Source organism: Mytilus galloprovincialis, chromosome 9 (genome assembly GCF_965363235.1).
Source record: "Mytilus galloprovincialis chromosome 9, xbMytGall1.hap1.1, whole genome shotgun sequence".
Lineage (NCBI taxonomy): Eukaryota > Metazoa > Mollusca > Bivalvia > Mytilida > Mytilidae > Mytilus > Mytilus galloprovincialis.
The window spans coordinates 19527920-19554947 of NC_134846.1; the positions used below are offsets into that span (position 1 = coordinate 19527920).

The window sequence follows — 27028 nt, forward strand, 5'->3', positions numbered from 1 at the left end:
AATCACAGTGAGACAAAATTGCAGTATACTATAAATGTTTGGTTTCAACCCAGTCGATGTTTGACTTAGGAAGAAGGTATAGTGATGTTTTTAATGAGTATCCCGTCATTGTTTACACTTACTTTCACAAAGATGTACATTATATAAAAACTTCGGGAAATGAATTTCCTACAAAACAAACCTGTTGAGAAAACTACACAAAAAAACAGATGGTTTTGCATTTGTAAATATTTGGCCGTGGATTGGGTCAAAATTCACCAGTTGCTACAAAGTCATAAATAGTTTGTGTCCACCTAACGTTCATTGCAAACAAACATTTACAAATTTGTGTCCCGTTAAAGACCTTATAAAAACACAATCAGTGTGATTATTGTTTCAAACCGTCGACAAAATAGTTCAGTGGCATTTTGTAACTAGGAAACTTCGATCCCGGATAATGCCACCTTAAGTTATTTTATATTTGAACGTCTTTCCCTAAATAAATCACGATTAAAATGTCTATTTATCATCAAAATCTTTTCATTCACTGATAGACGATTTATAAACAAAACCGGTATCCAGTCTAGTAAATTTAATCTCAGACAAAATACAAAAGTCATTTATCTGCAATTTTTAAATTCTTTTCAAAGAGGGTTCAAAATAATGCAATGACTTTTCATTTTAAATTTTTTATCACCTTTTAAATTATTTGATCTTACTATAAATAAATATGAATAAAGTCACGTTTTAATTCCATAATCTTTTCATCCAAATTAAAATATTTGGTACATTTTTACAGTGGAACCTGTCCATCTTAGTATTTTTTTGGAAGAATTTCTTTTCACATATCAAATGTTAAACTGCCATTCGATGGTTCAGTTTTGTTATTTTTTATGTGAGAGTTAAAATGCAATTCATCTCAAAAACTTTCCAACATGTTTTTTTTTTTAACTTGACAGAAATATCTTTTTTTTTAAACTGAAGATGTCATCGTCTAACAAAATTTATTTTATAGTAAACATTTTCATGATAGCTACGTACAAATATAAAATAAAGTGTTCACTTATTAATTCCTTTTGTTTACTCAAACATTTTGTCAAATCACCATGGAAATCATAAAATTCAGAAAAAATTGTGTTGTAACCATAACTGTTGACCAAATGATATCAGTTTTTAAACCCAAACCAAACATTAGAATTATGGGTACCAGTCCTTTTCAAAATCTTAATGAATTTATGAGTTAGTTTAGGGGGGTGTTAACGTCCAACATAACAAAATAACAACATAATACTCCAAGTCTGACAGTAGTTGAATTCAGGAATGTGTCTGATTACTTTTACTCATTGAAATTGACAACAAACTTGTTGGTACATTTATCACTCAATCGTAAAAACTATTTTAGCAAACATAGAATAGTTGATTAACTTCAGAGAAATACTCAATACATCATGTTAATATGAAATCATATACAACAATACCTTACAACAATCTATAGATGCATTAGCTATTCATTTAAAAAAAAAACCTAATGGCTAAGGTATCTGCAAATTTGATCATTATCTTCCATTAGTCCTTTAAACTTGGAGATGTGCTAGTAATTTAGCTCAAATCAATCTTTAATTAACATTTAGTAAACTCTTTAAAAAAAATGTCAAGAAAAATAACATGCAATCAACAAAAGATTCAAGATTTAATCTAAGAAATGAATTATATTTAAAACTTTCTTTTTTCATGACTTTTTTAAGGTTGTAGAGTCAGCCATTTACTTATACGTGACTTCAAAATTTAACTTTTTGATTTCTGCATCATCATGATCATGTTTTGTTCAAAAATTTCCATTTTTTTTGGGTATATTTCTCCTTTTCAATCTTTTAGTCAAACAACAGCTATTACATTTTTCCTGATGGTTGTTATACAAATATAAGGTTATTTTACAGTCCATGGGAGATAACTCTGATTCTGAATTCCTAAAAAAGAATGTTAACTTCCAAAATTCATAAATAATTTCAAAGAAACCACATTGTTACATGAAGCTCCTTATCACAATTTCTTCTAATTTATCTTACTTACCTGAACTCACATGGTTCTGTGAGTCAACTTCGCACCACAAAATATTTTGATTATCTCCCCTTGCTATCAGACCAGTATCGTTTTCATGTACTAAATAACCTTAATCTTTAGTTTTCTGTGTAATTTGTTATAGACTATTAGTCGTCTTATCATTAGTTTTCTTTTTGCATTGTTTCTCAATTTTGGTAGCACCCCTTGTATCTATAATATTCTTAAACACATAGTAATCTCTAAGTCTAATTTGTACTCTCTAAGCCCAGTATATTTTGAATACATTGTACTCTCTAAACCACAACTCCTCAAATGGGCATGTTTTGGGTTTCATAAATTGAAAATATTTCTAAATTGGTCTATTCCAAAGTCTCTTACACCAAGATGGGCTGACTTGTTTTTACCAAAAACTAAGGTTAAATTGGATTATTCAACAAACAGGTATGAAATAAAGTAGAATCTACTCTAGTCTAACCCATTATGAAAATGTCTCCTACCTTTAGGTATCACTTTTTCTTTTAATGCCTCTTCATAGACTTCATGGAACTTGGCTTCATTTTCATCTGAAAAATAGTTAAGAAAACTTAAGCCTTGGCAGAAACAGGTTTTTCACATTATTTTGCATTTTCAGGAATTTGTGTTTTTGATTTTTTTGATTTTGTATTGAAATTTGTGGATTGGAAACAAACAACTTTGAACTTCACTATCTGTAGACATTAAAATCTAATAATTCATTAAGTTTTTTAATGTATTTGTTATGCTTTCCCTGTTTTCACTTGTTTTTTTAATAGTCAGAATATTCAAGTTAAAATTAATATTCTTTTTTTTGTTTAGAGAGTGGGTAAATAAATGGCATTTAAAGATTTGTAAAATTCAAGTTTATTTCTTTTTTTGTAAAAAATCCAAGGGGAGATAAAACAAAAACATATTTTTGTTTTTCTTTCTGATTAGTTCAATTTAAGTAAGTGCTGTGTTAAACATACTATGTGTAACAGTGCTCTAACATGTTTAACCCTGCCACATTGTGTATATATATGCCTGTCTCAAGTCTGGAGCCTGTAATTCAGGGGTTGATGTTTGTTAATGTGTTACATATATGTTTTTCGTTCGTTTTTTTTAACATAAATAAGGACGTTAGTTTTTCTCGTTTGAATTGTTTTACATTGTCATTTTGGAGCCTTTAATAGCTGACTATGCAGTATGGGCTTTGCTCATCATTGAAGGCAGAACAGTGACCTAAAGTTGTTGATTTCTGTGTCATTTTGGTGTTGTGGAGAGTTGTCTCATTGGCAATTATATCACATCTTCTTTTTCATATCTTGCTACAATTTGAGGACAGAAGGGCAAAGTTTTAAGATGAAAGACACATTATAACAAACAGAGGGAAGAACGGAAAGGGTACCACACTATTAAGGGCTAGCAAGGACAATCTGTAAACATTAGTTATAACATATAACTCCTTATACCTGTATATGGTGTTGTATACAAACATTGCTTAGCTATGGCATCCCATGTCTGTGGTTTGTCTGAATACTCCCTTCTTAGACTGTAACATAAAACAAATTAGTTGAATTAAATGGCTTTAATCAAACACACTTTTCATTTGCTTTTTGCATGTTTTTTTTCTGTGCATGTATGGATTTGTGTCATGGATGGATACCCTATATCCTTTGTTTTTTCTATTCTATAATAATAACCGGCGTTTTGCATTTACGCCGATTTTTTCTTTCATTTGGGCCGATTTTTGTTTTCATTTGCGCCGATTTTTTACAGGTAAATTACAGGTGAATAGATATAAGATGTGGTATGAGTACAAATGAGACAATTCTCCATCCAAGTCATGTCAGGCCCGTAGCCAGGATTTTCCAAAGGGGGGTTCGTTTGACTCACAAACTCGACTTTAACAGTCACAATTCGAACAGAACATCGACTTTAACAGTGCTTATTAGTTTTCAAGGGGGGGTTCGTCCGAACCCCTCGAACCCCCCCTGGCTACGGGTATGCATGTTATTTTTCATTTATCATTATAGACCTCTTCTGTCATCCAGTTGTACACTATATTCACATACTTTAAAATCAAGAAGTAAAAACCTTAGATAAAAGCACTCTGATTTATACTAAAATGACGAATTGAAAATCTATTTACAGCATTCAAATCCATAAAAACGGAATACATTAAACTAAATCATAAATCTGTTCTTGCTGAGTATTTATAGGCAACACATCTAATATATTCCTTTCTTGTGATTTCGTCTCTTCTATATTTGTTGTAATTGTCAATAACGAAGTCCATCTTTTCTTTGTCTGGATTACATTCTTATGTGTATGGCCGTCGATGGTTAAAGAATTGACTCCTCAGCTCGTTGCAGTGTGCAATATGTCCATCAATTTACAGCAAAGTTCAGAACAATATGAATCAAAATTAACTAAAACCTATGTTTATAACCAGATTTTACCAATATACCTTCACGGTATAGTACATGTACAAGTATTCTCTTACCTGTTAATCCAATTAGGAGCAAATATAAAATCGGCGCAAATGAAAAAATGAAATCGGCGCAAATGAAAGAATGAAAATTTTAAAAATCGGCGCAAATGTCATACGCCCATAATAACATTATTTGTGAGGATACCATTTATGTGTGATCTTCAATCACAGATACAGCTTTATCAACATTTAGCTAAGTATTGGCCTCAAAAGGGAGCCTTAGGAACTGCCATAAATGTGTAGCATGATGTTTCATTCTGTCCTCACTGAGACTTTAATAGGAACAGCAGTTGAAACAATATATTTCTTTGCTTTTGATTTCATAAAATTTTGATTTTAGAGTTATAAATTATCACACAATTTCTTTTTGTCCCCATTTAATCAACATGATCAAAGCAAGTAAAGAAAATTGTATAAAATATAGGAAAATATATGCCGTTACTACTACGATTCGGAACATCCAATACCATGTAAAAAAGCTGGACCCTATGGGCAGTTCCTTCGGGTAAAAAGAAACTGCACAAATGACGCAGATTTTCAAAAACACTCGGCAAGTTTGTTGAAATATTACAAATTCCGAGGCTATAATGAAACTCTTCTCAATGCCAGCCTTAAAAAAGCAGAAGCAAAAGACCGTAAAACATTACTAAATCCAGTCAAAAAAGACACCAAAAAAATGACAAGAATACCTCTAGTGTTGAGCTATACAAAAGCCAGTCCTAATCTAAGAGAGATTATTGACACTACTTGGCCATTGTTGCATATAAAAGAAACTACCAAACAGATTTTTAGTGAACAACCGCTCTTTGCCTACAAAAGAAATAAAAACCTCAAAGACATTCTAGTTAAAGCGGCTTTCCAATATCCGCCAATCACACCGGGGACATCTGGTATCAGTACACTAAATAAGTTGACCAAATGCAGCAACGAAGAATGTAGCTATTGCCCTTGGATCAATTTCCGAAGGTCTTTCACAAGCACATTCACAGAACGCAAATATAGAAAAAACTATATTGGTGACTGCAACACACCAAATATCATTTACATGATTACATGCAAGTCTTGCAAACAACAATATGTTGGCAAAAGCAAACGTCATTTCAAAGCTCGACTCGGCGAACATCTCCGATATGTCAAAAATGAGTCAACTGAACCTACTGGTAAACATTTCAACCAGACAGGACATAACATCCACCATATGTCTTTCGAAATCATCGAAGTCCTCTGGAACGATCCTAATGACAACACGTCAGACGTCCTTAGGAGCAAAAGAGAGGATTATTGGATCCTCCAACTCAGAGCGCTAAAACCCATTGGAATCAACAGTTTAGAGACTTCCAAATTTCAGTACACCACTCACTCTATTCTCTCCAAGTAAAGAAAATTGTTTGGAGTTATGTCCCTTTTACCTTGACAGCAAAAAAGCTATTTGTACATGTTGTATCTTAAATTATTTAATTGAAAAATTGAAGAAAAAAATTGAAGAAAAAAACTTTGTTTTACTGTGCCTATTGCTGTGTGTTTGCTTTTTTCTACATTGGATAGAGGTATAGGAGGAGGGTTGATATCAATAAACTTGTTTAACCCCACTGCATTTTTGCAGCTGTCAAAAGTTGGGAGCCTCTGACCTTTGTTTGTCTTGTATGATTTCAAATTTTAGTACATTTATATGTTTTGACGTCCACTTTCACTGAACCAGTACATATATTTTCTAAAGGGCCAGCTGAAGCCTGCTTCTTGGATTTTCTAGTTGTGTTGAGGACCCCTTGGTGACCTTCTGCTGTCGTCTGCTCTATGGTCATATTGTTGTCTCTTTGACACATTCCCCATTTCCATTCTAAATTTTATTTGAGTGTAAATATGGTGTAGTATGAAATTGTATATAAATTTCTTCTTTTATCAAATATTTATCAAAGTATGTAAAAATGTTCAATTTTCTCTCATTAACTTTCTTTAAATTTGAAAAATTTGACAATATACGGAAGAGAAATTTAGAAGATTAATTGAAAAATTGATCTCCATGATATTGCACAAAGGCAAAATTATAAATAAATCACATTTCTTTAGAGTCAAAACATTTAGTGTTGTTGCATATATAAAATATTCATTCAGAGGATAATTGCTAAAATGTTGATGTTCTAACTTACCTTGAAAATATATCTTCTTGTAGTTTTGTTGTAAAATCAAACAGTTGACATATTGGTAAAAATGACAGAACAAAATCTACATTGTCTGAAAATATATTACAAATTTGGTTAAAATTTGTCTATTGAAGAGGTAGAAGAATAGATTGATTTTTTATTATTAAGGAATACATAGCCCGCTTTGAATATAAAATTAGAATGACCTTTTGTTTTGGTACCAGTCTTAGCTTACTTTTTTTTATTATCATATGTTTTGAATTACAAAATGTTTAAATCATGAATATGACTTCTTCTACACAATCAGATTCTCATTCATTTCATCATGTTTTTGAAGTTTATAAGTATAAATTTGTGTGATATTTAGGAAAGTTATCTTCACTAAGGAAAGTTAATAGGGACAATTTGTAAAAAAACACTATCATGAAAGTTCTTTCATAATTGCCTTTAATTCAGTGGTTGTCGTTTGTTTATGTGTTACATATTTGTTTTTCGTTCATTTATTTTTTATATATAAATAAGGCCATTAGTTATCTTGTTTAAATTGTTTTACATTGTCATATCAGGGCCTTTAATTTTATAGCTGACTTATTATACGGTATTGGCTTTGTTCATTGTTTTAAGGCCGTACAGTGACCTATAGTTGTTAATGTCTGTGTCATTTTGGTCTCTTGTGGACAGTTGTCTCATTGGCAATCATACCACATCTTTTTTTTTTTATTTAATATATAAAACATGATTTTTAATACTCTAAACTATATAAGATTGCGGTCTTATTTTATTGGTATAGGAAGCTGAATATCTGGAGAAAACCCAGAACTTGAGAAGAAAAGTATGGCATTCTTATCTACTCAATTAAGATCAATGTTGAATGCATCAGCCATGATGTTCAACCTCACAAAAATGAAGCCCCTGTATATCTCACTGAAAAGTTTAAAGAAATGCCAGAAATAAACCAATATTGTTTGAGAAATGCCTCTTGCAAAAATTTACAAGTTCCAAAAGCCAAAACAGAGCTATATAAGAAATCTTTTATATATTCAGGATCTATTTTATGGAATAACTTACCAATATCCCTGAAAAAATCAACCTCAAGTACAAGCTGATTAAAAAAAGATTAAAAAAATTACTTGATGGAACATTAAGAAGCTGTGCGTTTTTTATATGCATAATAATTTTCACACACTTACCAAAACTTATGATATTGTTGATGCCAATACTATACATGTCATATATGAATTTGTAACTTTTTACCTGTTTTGAAAATTGTATATTTCATATAACAATTTTTTATTTCATTATTCATGTATGTGTGTCTGTTTGATATTTTGTAATTGTTTGTTATATTTCATTGTATTTCATGAGGGCCTCAGGGAAGATTAGCTTTACAGCTAACTGTGTAACCCTCTTTAAATAAAGAATTATTATTATTATATTATTATTACAACATCAGTGTAGACTATCATATACATAAATAAACTCATCATAGATCATTACCAAGATTGAAATTTTATATTTGCACCAGAGGCGCGTTTCGTCTACAAAAAAATCATGAATCAGTGACGCTCTAATAAAACTAGAGGCTCTAAAGAGCCTGTGTCGCTCACCTTGGTCTATGTGCATATTAAACAAAGGACACAAATGGATTCATGACAAAATTGTATTTTGGTGATGGTGATGTGTTTGAAGTTCTTACTTTACTGAACATTCTTGCTTCTTACAATTATATCTATAATGAACTTTGCTTATTAGTAACAGAGAAAAATATTTGATAAAAATTTACATAAATTTACCAAATTAATGAAAATTGTTAAAAATTGACTATAAAGGGCAATAACTCCTTAAGGGGTCAATTGACCATTTAGGTCATGTGGACTTATTTGTAGATCTTACTTTGATGAACATTATCGCTGTTTACAGTTTATCGCTATCTATAATAGTATTCAAGATAATAACCAAAAACAGCAAAATTTCTTTAAAAATTACCAATTGGAGGGCAGCAACCCAACAACCGGTTGTCCAATTCATTTGAATATTTCAGGGCAGATATATATTGACTTGATTAACAATTTAACTCCTTGTCAGATTTCCTCTAAATGATTTGGTTTCAGAGTTATAAGCAAAAAACTACATTTTACCCCTGTTCTATTTTTAGCCGTGGTGGCCATCTTGGTTGGATGGCCAGGTCATCGGACACATTTTTCAAACAAGGTACCTCAAAGATGATTGTGGCCAAGTTTGAATTAATTTGGCCCAGTAGTTTCAGAGGAGAAGATTTTTGTAAAAGATAACTAAGATTTACGAAAAATGGTTAAAAATTGACTATAAAGGGCAATAACTCCTAAAGGGGTCAACTGACCATTTCGGTCATGTTGACTTATTTGTAAATTTTACTTTGATGAACATTATTGCTGTTTACAGTTTATCTCTATCTATAATAATATTCAAGATAATAACCAAAAACGGCAAAATTTCCTCAAAATTACCAATTCAGGGGCAGCAATCCAACAACAGGTTGACCGATTCATCTGAAAATTTCAGTGCAGATAGATCTTGACCTGATAAACATTTTTACTACATGTCAGATTTCCTCTAAATGTTTTGGTTTTTGAGTTATAAGCCAAAAAACTGCATTTTACCCCCATGTTCTATTTTTAGCCGTGGCGGCCATCTTGGTTGGTTGACTGGGTCACCCCACACATTTTTTAAACTAGATACCCCAAAGATGATTGTGGCCAACTTTGGTTTAATTTGGCCCATTAGTTTCAGAGGAGAAGAGTTTTGTAAAAGATTACTTAGATTTATGAAAAATGGTTAAAAATTGACTATAAAGGGCAATAACTCCTTAAGGGGTCAACTGACCATTTCGGTCATGTTGACTTATTTGTAAATCTAACTTTGCTGAACATTATTGCTGTTTACAGTTTATCTCTATCTATAATAATATTCAAGATAATAACCAAAAACGGCAAAGTTTCCTCAAAATTACCAATTCAGGGGCAGCAACCCAACAACAGGTTGACCGATTCATCTGAAAATTTCAGGGCAGATAGATCTTGACCTGATAAACATATTTACCACTGTCAGATTTCCTCTAAATGCTTTGGTTTTTGAGTTATAAGCCAAAAACTGCATTTTACCCCTATGTTCTATTTTTTGCCGTGGCGGCCATCTTGGTTGGTTGACCGGGTCACGCCACACATTTTTTAAACTAGATACCCCAATGATGATTGTGGCCAAGTTTGGTTCAATTTGGCCCAGTAGTTTCAGAGGAGAAGATTTTTGTAAAAGTTAACGACGACGGATGACGACGGACGCCGGACGCAAAGTGATGGGAAAAGCTCACTTGGCCCTTCGGGCCAGGAGAGCTAAATATGGTAAAAAGGCCAAATAAAGGACGAAGTTGAAGATAATTGAGGACCAAAAATTCTTAAAAGTTTTCAAATGCAGCTAAGGTAATCTATTTGTAAGGTAGAAAACCCTTAGTATTATTTCAATAATTATATAGATATACTACTTATACAACTTGGCTAACAAGGGTCCTAGGGGTCATTCAAAAAATGTATCTATTTGTCCTAAAATAACCCAGTAACAGAGTATTAAGAGAATGTCATACACTCTAAACATTCATTGTAAACAAAGGTCCTTGTTCAGACCTCGAATTTAATATGGACAAGAGCATAACGAAGTTCCCAATTTGTCATAATATTGCTGTGGCTTTAATGTGTCCTCAACTCATCTATGAGTGTAAGTGCACTGTAGATTGTTTGAAATTTTAAACAAATAATATCTGTATTATCTGTAAACTTTTAGTGCACATTTGATAATAAATATCTAATCACACTGATATTTAACCAGCTCAATTTATCATGCTTAAATCATATGATGTATCAAAGTATAAAATTTAACATAGATGAAATACAACAGGTGTTAAAATATAAGGCAAAATAAATGTTGTTAGAGTTCATCTACAAGGAAGGCATGCCTTCACAATAAAATATACCTTTGTTTCCTGACTCCCTACCTTACCTACATTTTTCATACCTACTTTAACACATTTTATGGATAGTTTTTGATTTTGGTCAATTAATTTTAAAGTTCAGACATTTTTCGATAAGCAGCAAGTCAATTTTCATTGTCACATACCGGTATTTGCAATGGAAGATATTTGGTTTTTCGAAAATAAATATTTTTTTTACAGCATATCAACAATACATGCATCTTTATTGCCAGGAGTCAGGAATATATTTTTTTAGTATAAAAGAAGTAAATGTCAAAAACATTTGGTTGAGGCAAACTAAAGTTAGAGAACGGAAACCAATTTTGGGATGTACTTAGGTAAGTACATACATACAGATGGATAAGGGTAAAACTTAATGGCACAAAAAGCTTAGTTGCCCTACAAAAATTTTTACTTCACTCATCATAGAGAGTGTAAGGACTGGCAGCTATGAAAAATTCAATAAAGATTCTGTTTCAGTTTACCACTGTTCTTAACATATTTTCTGCAATATAAAGGTAACGCTCCTAAATATGCCCATCCTCCTAAACATGTCCAATTCCCCTCAAATGTGTGTATTTCGCCTTAAAGGTGTCCTAATTACTTAATATTTGCCAAAACGTGTCCAGTTTAAAAAGTCAGTTTGCTTGGGGGATTGAACATGTTTGGTGGCTTTTTCAAAATGGACAAGATTCTGCATTCATAAACTGAACACGTTTTGGCACACCTATCTATTAGACACATTTTGCAGTTCATATGGACACGCTTGGGGGCATCAGACATGTTTTAGGGGATTGACATGTCTCTGAGTGTTACAAGTACATATAGGATGCTATCATACATTGTTAACTCAGTATAAGAAATATATAAATTATTTAAACAATGCTAAGATAAACAGTTTATCTACATGTACCTCAAGTCCAACTTATATATGCTATCTTTTATAATTTACATAGATACATACTAACACATATCTCAAGTGAATTTCTACTGTGCAAAGGATGTGAAATGATGTGTCATTCCAATTTACTATTTATTTAACTTTACAATCTTTTTATCAACTGTTAATAGTCCAATATTTTATCTGATATTATCAAGTTCATTAAATTTTCAAATCACCTTCAGATATCATTTAGCAAAGAGGTGCAAACTTTATCACTTCATTAAAAATGTAAAATGAATATATATATATTGGTGAAAAGTGATTTTTAATTGATATTTGTGTCGTTCAAAACATATTGCCATGCCCAGTTATTGAAATTGAAATGTTTTTGGAATAGTGACATTTAGAGGTGCTATATAGAGGTGATGTAGTTCCAATGTGGTAAATAATATTACTAATTGCAGAAGCTAATGCAGGGAAGTCCAACAGTCATCAAGAATGGCTCAAAATACCATCCTATGCCAATTCTGTGAAATCTCAAATGAAATTGCGTGGAAATGTTTTAACTGTGACCTTGTCCTATGTGACAAATGTATGAACAATCATTCAAAATTTAGAGGATCAGAGGAACATTGTATTATAGATTTAAAACAGGTTGGAACTCCAGAAAATGTTGAAATAATTCGAAGGTTTAATCTTAGAAGAATACGGTGCACAATTCACAAGGAGGAACTATGCTCTCTTTTCTGCTGGGATTGTAAAAATATAGTTTGTTCTTTTTGTGTCATTGCACCTGAACATAAAAGTCATAACTTTGAGAAACTTAGCGCTGTGTACAGTTATCAACTATCTGATCTGCAAGACATCAAAGAAAAAATAGGAAAAAATTACTCTGTTCTCAGCAAAAGTGTGAGTGAATGTACTTCTACAAATGACAATTACAATGAAATAAAAGAAAAAATCATCCAAAGGGAAAAAGAAATAAAAGAAAAAGTTTCTGCAGAAGCTGCAGAGCTCATTCATAAACTCGATAAACTAATTATACCAAGTAAAGATGCATTCATAGAAGAGAAACTGAAGATTCAAGAAAAGGAGAGTCAAGTAAAACAAACAAACAAATTAATTAATGAAGCATTACAATCCCATCAAGCATCTTATGTACTACAGACTATTGGCAAAGTGGACAAAGATTTACAGCTAAAAGTGAATGCAGATGATATACCACTGGTGCAAAAATTTATATTTACAGTTCCAGATTCTCCTAGTATCAATTTTGGATCAGTAAAAAGATGTCCAATTCTCAGGGTCATCAATACATACGAAACAAATGTGCCTTGTATTAAAAAACTCAAAAGTTTAAAAAATGGAACTTTAGTCTTTTTTTATGAAAAATGTGGGGACCATTACATAGCATACTATGATGTTCAAGACAAAAATTGTATATCTAAAATTGAAGTCTGTACCATATCATCAATCTCGAAATTGGAAGGGCGAGTCTGTAATATGACTGTAACAGAAGATGACGTAATACTGTTCACTACTGATAACAGGAGTATCTCAAAGAAAATACTATGTATGAATGCATTTGATAAAAAATTCAAAAAATTTGAATTAAGCATCAATTCTACAAACACATACAGCCCACACAATGGAATACATTCAGCTGACAAGAAGATATTAATTGGATTTAATGAGCATGAACATTGTACTTCATTTCTGATACTAGACAAAGGTGTAATGATCTTTGATAAAAAAGAATATTGGTTAGAAACATATAGAATCACTAAAAGGGATTTGTATTTCCAGATAATTAGTATAGACAGTTTAACAAGGAATACCAATGGGGACATAATTATCTGTGACCAGCATAACCTTTTTGTATTTGATTCGAAGTTAATATTCAAATGGACTTATCAAAATCTTACAGGCCCTAACGACATAGTCACAACACCTACTGGACTAATTGCTGTATGTGATATAAACGCAATACATGTATTTTCTATGGATGGGAAACTCTTGACCAGAATTGGCAGAACTGAAGGAATATGTAATCCTACCTGTTTACATATCAACAAGAGTGGTCAACTGCTGGTTGGATGTGAAGGACCAACAAAACTTGAGGATTCTAAAATCCATGTGGTTGAGATATTAGTATGATTATCTGTATTTTAGAAAAGTTGAAACTTGGACAAATGATCACTGTTCTTATATCTAATAATTATCAGTAAACACTTAGTTTAAAATAATTGTCTGTAGATGAGATATATATATATATATTTAATTAACATTCAAACAATTGAATTTTTTCTACTAGTATTGTTTACAAGTCACAAGACAAATAATAAACAAGAATGTATGTGTTGTCATGCAAATATATTAATTAGGAAATGGGGTATAAATGCTGATGAGACAAACTATCCACCTGAATTAAAAAAAAAAAAAAAAGAAGGTGGATGTAAACAATTATAAGCAACTTTACAACCTTCAAAAATGAGAAAAACCAATATGTATTGTTGGCTATAAAAGGCCCTGACATAAAAAATATGAAATTAAAAAAAAAAAAAAAAAAACTTGAGGCCTAATTCATAATAAAAAATAGTTACACAAATAGCAAATATGACAGACATGAGCCAACAACATCAACTGGAGTATAGGCTCCTGACTTATATGGAGAGTATAAATAGAAATAAGAAGATGTGGTATGAGTGCCAATGAGACAATTCCCCATCCAAGTCACAAAAGTTAACAGTTATAGGTCAAAGTACCCAACACACAGCCTTGGTTCACACCAAACATAAAGCTAATAAGGATCCCAAATTATGGTACTAGTATAAAACAATTAAAACAAGAAAACCTATATTCTAAACAAAAAAAAACAAGAATGTGTCCATAGTATGTGGATGCACCACTTGCACAATCATTTTCTATGTTCAGTGGACCATGAAATAGAGGTCAAAACTCTAATTTGGCATTAAAATCAGAAAGATCATATCATAGGGAACATGTGTACTAACTAAGTTTCAACTTGAATTGTCTTCAACTTCATCAAAAACTACCTTGACCAATACTTTAACCTGAAGCGGGACAGACAGAGGGATATACAATGGAGGCACAGACCGAAAAACATAATGCCCTTAGGTGGGGCATAAAAAAAGAGAAAAGAGAAACACATATGAACCACACCAACAAGCTACAACCATTTAACAACAGGCTCATGACTTAGTACAGGTGAAAATGCCAGGGTTTACATGTTTTTGACAGGCTGCAACCGTCTCTTTAACCTGAGACAGTAGTGTAACAATACAACATAAAAAGACATACTAAAAAATATAATTTGATATGAATCGACCAAAAAGACATTTAAACATGTTAAACAAAAACAAGTCATTAACAAATTAAAGGGCAAATGAAGTTAACTGATTTCCTCAACTGGCATTTAGAATATAAAAACTAAAGATGAAAAATAGAGGATTTAAAAAAAAAACTCTATAACAGAGTAAACCTGTTTGTATGGACATGCTCTTCAAATTTCCATGGTAATGTTGTGATAACTATTGCGATACATGCATCACCGAAGAGTCTGGTATCCTTGATAAAAAATATTCTTGCTGTATATGTTAAACTATATGAATGGGAATTTTGCCATCTCTAAGTAGTACAGAAAGTCAACATACAAAACAAATATACTAATTTAAAGAAAATATTTGAGAACTTTAAATACCTGGTATAGCTTCTATAGCCTTTTTGTAAACCACTTCAGCCACAAATCCCTCTAACACAGTATCAGCTACTTTGTCTGCCTGAAATATAAAAAGAAATAAAGCAGATGTAGCAACAATATTGTAAGGAACATAAGATCTACATTTCCACAGCAACAATGTTGTAGGCAGTGGAGTATCACTTTCATTTTGCATGAGACTGAGAATCAGGTATAAATGCATGAGCAAAAATAAGAAATCTCCCATTGGGAGACATCCTCAACTTGAAAATATTTTGGGCCCAGGCTTGCAGCTTGGTTTTAGAATGACCATTATATATTTATGGAAGATTAATGATAACCCACCAATAAATATGAATCATGGTAAACTCATACTTTGTTTATAGCCTGAGAGAATTGAATTGGCACATCTTATCTATTTTGTTTTTAAAGAAAACATAATAAACAACTTATTTATCACCATACATGTCAACCTCTGACAATGGGAAATCATGTCATGACATGACATGACATGTCAAAAAGCGTGTGAAAACGCGTGACGTAGATGCGGACTTGTTAATATGAATGTGGTAATGTTCATAATTTCATACAAATTTGTGAATATAAAAAAACAATATATATTCTACTGTGAAGTTTTATTGTATTAAACAGTGGTCTGTTACATGTATGTTGCTTTTAAAACAACACCACTAGGCACATATTCAAAACAACTGCCAGTTTCAAGTTTAGTTACATTTATTTGATAACAGCACACAATACAAGTTCTGATCAGAATTCAGTGTCAATATCTTTATAATTGAAAAGGCTCTCCCACAGTAGGAATTGATATTTGACTGAATTAGCTTCATCAAGATTTGAAAGAATGTCATAATGATTTTTTTTTTTGGCAATGTAAAATGTCATCTATTATCTCTGCCATTGCTCCATTGCTATTGCCTGGTTAAAACTGGGTAGTTCATCAGAAGAAAGCTGGTACTTTTAGAGCTGATCCAACAGTTTTGTGATATTTTTATCCCCATGGCCTGTAGAAATCTGTTGCCATGTTGGCTAGATTTGAAACTGAAATTGAAAAAGAAAAATGTTTTATAAATTTGATTTCCATTAGATAAACATGTTAAATGCTTATTCAAATAGCTACATTGTATTTCTCCTCTCACATGTATTGGGTTTTTTTATCATTGCAACATAGCATGCACAAATTATGCGTTACTTGTCACTCGATCATTTAAACTCGAACTCCAAAATATAATTTATAATAAATCTTGAATCTTGCCGTACACATCGTTTTGGCTTAACAATCGGCACTTTAGACGACGGTACAGGCCCTGAAAGTGACCTCTTTCTGTGCACATTTCCCCTATAAAGTGAATTTGAAAAAGAAAGTCACAAAATCGTTAAAACTAATCACAAACTACTTACCTTTTACAGTTTGTCCATATAGAAAAATAAACAATACGGCAGCCAAACAATTACTTCGAATTTTTCGGTATTTATCGCCGAATAAGGAAAAAACCCGAGAATAGCGATATCACTAACAACCAAAAAATGAAAAGAACGAAAAAGCGTGTAATTGCGTGTAAAGTGGTGAAAAGTGTGTACACGCCATGTGACAAAATCCTCGCGTGTAAACCGTTGAAAAAGCGTGTATTACACGCGAATATCATGTCACTTGACATGTATGTTTATCACTAACTGACAAGAGTTATTTCCCCTATTTGGCAATGATCTTGGTATTTTGAAAAATATCTATATTTCCTTAAACTCTCATTTAACAAAGTAATTAGATTTGGCTGTCATCCATATAGTGCCAATTGAATCATTTTGTTTTTGTTTTCTATGAGAAAAATACTGATATTGTGTAATCATAGTAAAGCAGTTATACCCAGTTTTTGTAACGAGATAAATTCTACCTGATATATATAAATTCAAATTGCATTGCATAATACAGACTTGATGACTGTAAGGTTACCTCTGGACATTGCCTAACATATTGGAAAAAGAAAATGGATCAGAGTCGATTTAGCTGTTAACATGGCTGTGTTTTTGATGAACAGGATTATATTTATCATTTCTCTCCTATGAAAGGAAAGAAAAATTTCATTTGGTAATTGTTGATGAAAAACTAAGGCTGCTTATCAAATTTTGGATTTGGTTTGATTTGATTGGTGATTGCTTTAGTTCGCCTCAGCAGAAGTTTTGGAGTCAAAATTTACCTATCACGAGCTGCATAAACAACCAATGCAGATGTGACAGAATCATGGAGCACATGTATAATAAGTGAGATGATAGAGGGATGTTTATTCCTTTACTGTTCCCTGCATTCCTTTATGATAATAAAACTTTTTCATTTCACTTTGCGACTGTCAAATAACTTTAGTGATCTAAAATTGTTCTTTATGAATTGGTTTATACTATCTTTCTTCGACATTTGTTTACATTTTCTATCATCATCAATTTTTCTGTCACATTTGTGCTGTAGGGTTTGTCCAATTTAACACCAGAGGAACATACATACCAAAAAGGATTACAAGAAGAAAATTATTCAAAAACAAAAAATTATGACAAATTTGATAAAATACAGAACTTTCTTTTTTTCATTCTTTTTTTCAAAAGAAAATATAAGTACTAAAACTTAGCTTTTTAAGTATCTAAATCATAATCATACTTTTGTACCATGTGACATAAAAGAAATTCAACTTGTGTCGACCAAGAATCTATTTAACTTAAAATCCCAAAAGGTTTGAGTGTAAGAAGACTAAATGGAGAGGACAATCTTATTTGAGGCCTACACCTTTTTTTGGACTAACTCACCTCTTCTTCGTCAATCCCTAAAACAGACCTTCTCTGCCGTAACTAAAAAAGTAAAGAAAAGTGCTCAGTGAAATTAGTTTCATTGACATTTATCAAGTATTTAACTAATTGGATAATGCATTGTTTTATGAACCATGAAGATGAGAATCACCAACTGTTTATATGTGGTAAGTATGTATATGGACTGATATATTAAAAGTGAATTTCAGTACACACAAAGTTATAACAAAAAAAAAACACTTTTGATTTAAAAATATTAAGAAAAGCCTATTATTGCAGCATGCAGGAGTATTCAAATGACTTGCAAAAAGTAATTAGCTTCAATCTAAAATAGGTTGATTTTAGAAATTTAGAAGTTTTCCATAATTTTTTAATTTTCTCAAATATTAAGGCCAAAAAAATATATGTCTGTTGCCTGTTCCCAACCGACCTCGACTCAAAACCCCCGACCCTAGATTTTTTTCTTTAAATTCTGGAAAAAATCGTTTCCAGTCTGATCCTACTATGCCCAAACAATCAAAATGGCTGCTCCCAGCACAAATGTGCTACAATTAAGGTTTAAAAAATGTTGACACTGGTAGAAGTCAATTATAGCTTCTTTAAAGAGATTAACTCATTTTGGGGTACAGGACTCTAACCAAACATAACATTGAACCGACTGCAAATCTAATAGGGAGTGCAAAAAAAAAAATCCCGACCTGCCTACCATGATTTATTTGCTTTGGCAACAGGAAACAGACATATATATACTTTTTTTTGGCCTAATGGTATTTTGATAATGAAAAATTCTGATCATATGTTATGAAAAATGTTAAACCTTACCTTTTCTGCATACAGTAACTCCATTCTGAAATACTGTAAAATATAAATTTAGAATGTTAAACTGTAATTTTAATCAGGGTTCAACATCCCTATAACCTCCTTTTTACATAATCGTCATTTCAACTCTGGTTGATAGTTGATTCATTGGCATTCATAACACATCTTGTTGTTTATATAATCACTCAGGTAAAACAAGTGAAAGTATGAGCTACTGCTCACTGATAATACCCCCGCCCAAATAGTTCAGTAATCATGAGTTTGTGAAGTGATTAATCTGAAAACACATCATACCGTAAAGCTGACTTATATAAACCATGAAACCAAAATTTAGAAATCCTAGTATTGTAGTTCCTGAGAAAAATGTGACAAAAATTTTCAACTTGGCTATCATGTGTAAAATGATACAAGTGTTCCGTAAATAGGAAGCTGTTGAGTGATAAACCCGAAAAAGCATCACATAAAGGTGACTTATAAAGACCCTGAAAACAAATTTCAGAAATCCTTATTATGTAGTTCTTGAGAAAGATGCGGCGAAAAATATTCATTGGACGGATGGACAGACAGATGATCAGACAGAGGTAAAACAGTATATCCCCACTTTTTTTAAAGCGGGGGTATAAAAATAATCAAGTTTGGGCACTTGTTTTGTTTATTAATGAAGATCTGAATATTTTGACTGAAATCTGCACATTGGTTTTCGGGTACAAAAAATGTGAACTCTTATACAAAGGGACATAACTATAACTTGATACTCCAATACTTTCTAAGTAGCTGTATTCAAATTAGCAAAATATCTGTCATACCTATATGAAAAGGTTGACAGACTTTTGAAAAGAAAAAAAGATGTGAAAAACTTACAATATGAAAGTAAGGGAAAATCTTTATCCTTAAATGAAAAGTTTATTGTGCAGTAGTGTTACACAAGTCCCTGATGTAAAAGGCTATTCTGTAATACTTAAATAATGTTGGAGCACAGAAAGAAACGTTTTTTTTAGACATTGGTCAAGGCCAATTTAGATTTTCACCTTTATGATAAAAAAGGAAAATTACTATAAAAATCAATGTAGCTTATGAGTAGATTCCACTCAGGTCTCCCCTTAATCATAATGGTACTGCCCTAACATACCTCCAGCCATAACTGTTGACTGTTAGTGAGATATCTGATTCCCTGTTGTAACAGATGTCTTGCATTATTAGGACTGTTGTTGTTTTCCCATTCCCATTTGGCAGCTAGAATCCACAGATCTAAAACAGCCAATGTAAGTCATTACTGACAATTAATTAAAATTTCATCCATAAGTTATATTTAAAGTAACAGCTGCCATGTAGACAGGTCAGCAGGCAAAAGTGCTGTAATGTTCTAGAAAAGTGATAATGAAGCTGCCAATTGACATAAAATTACTTCTAAGCCTTGTGTTCTCTAATTCATTAACAATTCAAAAATGCTTTACTTAATCAGAAAAATATATAAAATTTGTTTACGTCACAGATTTTAAGCCATCATTAAGAACATTCCAACTTTGTACAATGAAGCAATATGACCACCAGATGGCAGCACCTTGCTCCTACAGTAAATGACAATAAATCTTACCTGCTTTCTTGTTATGAACTTGTAACATCTTGGTAAAAAATTTACTAACATTTGCTTTCTCTTTCTGAAATGATAAATATTAGGAAATGTCAACAACTGATCCATACATCACATGACCATTTAATTCATATTTACCCCAAACTCTGTGCAAGAAAATAATTATCCTTTTTAAAGAAGATCACTAAAATCACAAAAAAAATTGATACATCAAACTAAGAAATAATGTGTGTTTACTATTAAGCAATTCCTTTCAAATACTATAGGGTCTGCCAGTTTAAATGTTTTTGTTTAGTCCTGAAAACTATGTGTTTTCAATGAGCTTATAGTTTAATTCCCTTTAATACTTAATCACTAACTGGTATTTCCAGCATGCAAAAGGAGCAGTGATCAGGAAGTTTTTTTTCACTATGGGCCCAGGGCCCCTCAAAAATAAATTCAATGGGCCATGTTGTCAAATGAGTGGGCCATTTGAATTGAGTTCCGTAAAAAAAAAAAAAAGTATAAGTATATTTTGGCAAAGAGGTGTTGGTACTTACCTTTATGATTTTAAATAATATCATGGATTTGTAATTTTAATTTTAATGAATGAAGAATAACTTCTTCCAAACAGAACAATATTTAAGTTAACCTTTATTTACAATGTTTAAACTGGTACTGTTGTCTGTTCATGTTCATGTTTTTTTTGTACATTAAATTTTGGTCTTTGTCGATACCATACTTATTCCAGACGTTCCTCTGCACTTCTTGTATTATTATAACTTCATTACCGTGACAAGAATAACAGTAGAGAGCACCATTAATTCATAGAACAAAACAACAATTCACTGAAGTCATGTTAACAAAATGTCAAAACGAGCCAAAGACCAAAAAATGACATCTTTTATGGAGACAAAAACTATATTCATAAAAAGGCTTTGGGGTTTTTCAATCGAAATAATAGCAAGCTTAACTTAATGAGATTATTATGAGAGTTAAATCTCGTCTGTACTAGCCAAATTTCTCAAATTTAAAGTTGTTTATAAAAAATTATATCAAATTCATGAATGATGGTAAATTACGTTTTTTGAGTTATCAGTTAGACCGCATGGTTCTATTATTACCATAGGAAAACACCTGAGACATTAAACCGCATGTAGACTGGTTCTCTGTCCTTTGTCTGTTTGGCTTTGTGATACCCGTATGTTGCAAGGGAGAGGACCAGCCTAAAACCGCATGGTTCTATTACCATAGAAAAACACCCGATACATCCCAATAATATATAGGAGCTCCTATTATTTGAGGAACATTACACAGTTGTGTACTCACACATGACGGCACGGAACACGATTAGAAATCAATTTGACGATATCTAAACGAAGTGATAAATATGGTGCGCCACGTGGGCGATTTCATTTGTCACTGTATTCACCATTTCTTATCAATATGCGCTATAGGCGCAGGGCGCACGTCCTTCCCGATCACTAAAGAGTTTTTCCTACTTTCTGTTGATTTTTTTTATGAAATAAGTTAGCAATTTAAATAACTGTTTTATTGATAAAAGTCTATGAAAAAATGCTTATAAAACCAATAAGGTCTGCACTCAAAATTAGGGTTGGTATTCAACTTGTCTTTGAAATAAAACCTGATTCTCTGAATTTGTATTGCAAGTATTTTCATACCACTACCCTGTAATCTGGTTTGGCTACATACCCTTGATTGTGAGAATTCAATGTGTGACAGCCAAAGTTTGACATCATCAGGAAATCTGTTGGTTACCAACTGTAAATGGAATATAAGATAATTCAATTACAAAAGTAATATTCTCTAAATAGACAGGAGAAAGATAGAGGTCTGAACCAGTATTTAAAATAGCTTGAAGATGGTAACTCACAAAATCTGTGAGGCAAAATATTGATAAAAGGTACCATACATTGGGAATTTGTGTGTGTGTCGGCTTTTGGCTATGTTTATCATTTTACCCTGAACTTTACCCAACAGGAACATTTCACTGTTCTTTTCATCATCTACTGTATAAAACTATGAATTGTTGATAAGGATCTTTGAACAAAGGTGAAATTTAAATGCCAATTCTGTAACGGTAATCCCAAACTACAAATAAAACCTGACTAATTGCTTTGGAGTTAAATTAACCCTGCTTAAAACATGCCTGGTCTGCATGGTCTAGCAGGAAATTCTTTATAAGTTTTTTGTTTTTATTTTTTATTCTTAAAATGTTTTCCCTTATCATGTAATCAAACATATTAATCATGTTTATGATTTGTCAGTCAAAATGTAAACTTATAAATGTCACATTGGTGTACATAATTCATTGCAAATTTTGAATACATACACAAATAAAAAGGTTAATGTTTAGTAACCAAGGCATTTTGAAAATGGTGGTTAAACTTTCGTAATTTTATGTTCAAAAATGTTTATCAATTCAGATAAAACCAACTCGCAATGATATCAATATTATGTGAACACTCACTCTAAATAAGTTGTGTATTCTACATGTAATGGCATACTCAATTTCTGTCCTTTTGTGATGGTATCTCACTTTCTGTAAAAAATTATAACATTTATTAGTTTATATATATATACGTTACAGATCTTATGACCATGATGACTGATTAATAAAGTATATCTCAATAAAAAAATATTTCAGTAACAGATAAAGAAACTATCGCCAGGTTGATTGTTGGTTTCATTGTGTTACGTTTCATTCATTATATATAATTATCAAAATTGTTCTCCTCACTAGCAAAAAAAGAGTTCTTGGCAAATGATAGGTCAAAGTTTAATCATGTTAATTATGAGGTCAATTTTTTTTGTGATTTCTTTTGAAACCATGCCTGATGACATCACATATATACATTGTAGAGAACACAAAAAATCTCTGAAAAGGCAGAATGAAAATCATTACAGAAACAGACCTAACTACTATAACTTGTGTGTATTACAACATTTCTCCACTCACAACAGTTAGATTTTAATCATTTTTAAATCTTGGTAAGCCTCACACTTTAAATTTTAAAATTTAACTGTCTCGAGTAGAGAAATATTGTAACACACTTGTTACAGTGGTTGAATCTTTATTTTTTGTACATTTTTTTCCTCTATTGTTTTATGTTTATTTTGTTTTTATGCATACAATTATTATGTGAACTTATCTGTTCATAAAATGATAAAAAAAATAAAAAAAATCAAGAATCTTGTGAGATAAAAAAAAACAATCAAAAAGGGTTATATACCTGTCTCCTTGTATGTATAAGCTTTAGAACATCAACTTCATACTGGAATATAGAAATAAAATCATTATGTATATATATATATATGTGGTAACAGACATAACAACTATAACTTGTGTGTATTACGACATTTCTCCACTCACAACAGTTAGATTTTCATCATTTAAAAAAAAAATATATTGACACCGTATGTTTGTGGCATAACATCGTGGCCACAAGTTAAAAAAATTTTTTCTGTTTAGTATTAAATTTATATTGATCGAGATCCATTTTGTTACATCTTGTGATCAATTTTATTTGGCAATCGCCAATGGCAGTCAGCAGGGTTAAAGAACATCAGTTGTTCGACCTGTTAGTCAAATGCGTTTTGTTTAAATATACTTTTTCACTTTTTTGGTCTTTTGGAAAATGTTGTCTGTGCTGTTTTTAGACCCTTCTACAACGAAATTTGTTATACATGCACACGTATAAAAATTGCGGTTTTTATCCAACGCAATCATAGGTTTGAACGTAGTTTTCAATTTAGACACGTATATATATATATATATATATAAAAAGCCCAGGTGGTCATGTGGTCTAGCAGGACGGCTGCAGTGCAGGCGATTTGGTGTCATGATATCACAGTAGCATGGGTTCGAATCCCGGCGAGGGAAGAACCAAAAATTTGCGAAAGCAAATTTACAGATCTAACATTGTTGGGTTGATGTTTAGACGAGTTGTGTATATATATATTATATATATTGTAGTGTACAGAATCATATTACATGATCCCTCTGCCCTGTAAGATTGATCGATGACTATATTTATTCAGTCATTATATATATATATATATATATTTACATTGAAGCAAGCTAGTACATTGTACAGTGTTACAAGTTTTTTATCAAATAATTTTATGCACTTTATGAATGTCATAATTATGATAATACTTTTATTTTCTTATATTTTTTACAATGAGATTGCCAAGCAAACTAGTATTGACAATTGATATTTTACACTTTTGTTCTGTGTGAGCCAAGGCTCTGTGTTAAAGACCTTTATGATCTATAATGATTTACTTTTACAAATTGTGAATTGGATGAAGAGTTGTCTCATTGGCACTCATACCACATCTTTATATATCTATATCATGTATATAGTATGCTAGATTACTAAGTTTGTTGATTTGGGAAAAAAAATGTATTTCCAGAGTCAAAAGTTTTTTCAAGAAATACCTTTCAACAACTTATAAAATGTGAAATTGACAGAAAGGTTGTATTACCTAACAATACATACATACCTTAATGTACTGCATAAAATCTTCCTTACATTTTGTTCTTCGTCTCAGCTTATACTCATAATTTGTTCTCTTCTTTAGAATTTTTCTAAAATATATAAGAGATTATAAAATTACACATAAAAGTCCTATTTCTGCTTGAAATCATTTTGAAAGCTAAATTCTATCAAACAACAAAAGTAGAAAAAAGACTTTTCATTTTGGAAGCTTAGTTTTAGCCAACAATAAACATAATAAAAGTAGAAAAAGACCGACACTTTTATTTTTCTGGACAAATTTTTTTTTTCGCCTGTGGCGAAAAACAATCTATTTTTTTCGCGACAAGTCGAAAACAATTTTTTTCTTTCAATTTTAGCATTACATATAGTGGCAGCTGAGGGTGAAACAAACAAATTTTTTTCCAAAAAAAACCATAGCCCCCCCCCCCCCCCCAGAAAATCAAACGGTTGCTGCCTTATACCATGCATATCAATGAGACAATTTACTCTCTCTCATTTTTTAATGGGAAAAAAAATAATGTTTGCATTTTATGCATTATAATCAAAAAATCAAAATTCAAGACAAGGAATTGAATTTACATTAATAATTTTCAAATCAATGTTTTAGCTCTACCATGTCTACGTTTCAGGCTCAGTATTTTTTTGTATATAGTGTACCTGTGCAATCATACAAAAAAAAAACATGTTGTTTTGACTTTTTTTTAACTTTTCTAATGACTGCAACATCGTTTTGTACATAAACTCATATTCAATTACATGTATTTTCAAATAAAATCTAAAAGATATACATGTATTAATGACAAAACATTCAGTATAATAAATTTAAAGACACACAGCTAAGAGATTGTTTCTCAACATGCTCAATGAAAATTACTGTCAACCTCAGCCTCACAACAAGAATTATAAGTGTAAAGAGTATATACAAAAAAATGTATCCCGTAAGCCATATATGTAACTTGTAGGCTTTTTATTTTCATTGCAAAATGTTGAAATAAAGTAAAAAGTTTATGACAAACTCTTTTTTTCTTACATAACTGTCATAAATTTTAGAGGATGGGGTGCTATTTCCAATGAGACATTTTTTTTACTTTCCACCAAATACCAAATAATTTATGTTTAAGTTACCAACTTTTATTAAAGGTAACCAAAGTCCAAATGTGAATTTCTATGAAAATTGAAATGACTAAATGAAGGAAAATAGTGAAAGAGTTTTAAATCCATTTATTCCATGAAAATGAAAAATTGAGTTTGAGGTACACTTTTATAATTATAGTCAATCGATTTATTACACAGTTATATGCAAATGTACAGATGTATTAGGGGTACCTACATGTAGCTGTCACTATCATACATGTACGTTTGTCAAAAACTCATATGTCTAGCGATCATAGTTTTCTTTGTACACCTGTGGTACTACATGACGATGAATATAAAAATACTAAAGAAGCGTTGATATCAAACAGAGTCCTTAAATAAGCTGTCAGGCTGTTAGTCTGGTTGGAAATGCAAATTAGGCGTCTGCTTTTGGACGTTTTGACAGACCTACCTAGTTTCGATTCCAGTACAAATTCCTACTCTTTCCATTTGCTCCAACTCAGGGAGCATTTCCTCAATACTCTGTTGGACATATTCAGCCATTGTGACACTTCTGAACAGAGGCTGATTTTAAGAAATAACTGGTTAATGTTAGTGTTTACACCGTCCTTTTCAACACGTGCTTGTTTTTAAAAGACCGGAAGTTTTAATTGTAATAACCGAAAAAGAAAAGTCCGGAATAGACATGATATTTTCTCGGGTTTTCTCTCGCAATTTTTAAACATTTGACATTTTTCGTATATATAATAATTATATTTATCTGTTAACGAATTCAACAATTTGTAAAATGTCAGTTGAATGTAGACTTTTTTATATTTTTAAAAGTTTTTAATATCTTGAAAATAAAATCCGTGATAAATAAGTAAGATCAAAATTTTTTTAATCAGCTTTTCTTATACAAATGTAGCTGGCAATTTTACAACCGCGACCATAATTT

The 27028-nt window shown here is 31.5% G+C and overlaps 1 protein-coding gene across 1 annotated transcript in view; it reads right to left on the reverse strand.

Moving 5' to 3' along the window:
- LOC143044569 (U3 small nucleolar RNA-associated protein 6 homolog) overlaps nt 1-26736 on the reverse strand; it is a 148229-nt gene extending 121493 nt beyond the window's left edge. The window contains exons 1-13 of the mRNA XM_076216629.1: nt 26543-26736; nt 25001-25085; nt 23725-23766; nt 22962-23033; nt 22184-22252; nt 20495-20558; nt 20030-20148; nt 18904-18936; nt 18082-18123; nt 15274-15352; nt 6676-6760; nt 3507-3586; nt 2538-2603 (exon numbers count right to left, since the gene is read on the reverse strand). Coding sequence (XP_076072744.1) covers nt 2538-2603; nt 3507-3586; nt 6676-6760; nt 15274-15352; nt 18082-18123; nt 18904-18936; nt 20030-20148; nt 20495-20558; nt 22184-22252; nt 22962-23033; nt 23725-23766; nt 25001-25085; nt 26543-26634 — 928 coding nt within the window. The 5' untranslated portion in view covers nt 26635-26736. The remainder of the gene's footprint in view (nt 1-2537; nt 2604-3506; nt 3587-6675; nt 6761-15273; nt 15353-18081; nt 18124-18903; nt 18937-20029; nt 20149-20494; nt 20559-22183; nt 22253-22961; nt 23034-23724; nt 23767-25000; nt 25086-26542) is intronic.
- Between the last annotated feature and the right edge of the window lie 292 nt (nt 26737-27028).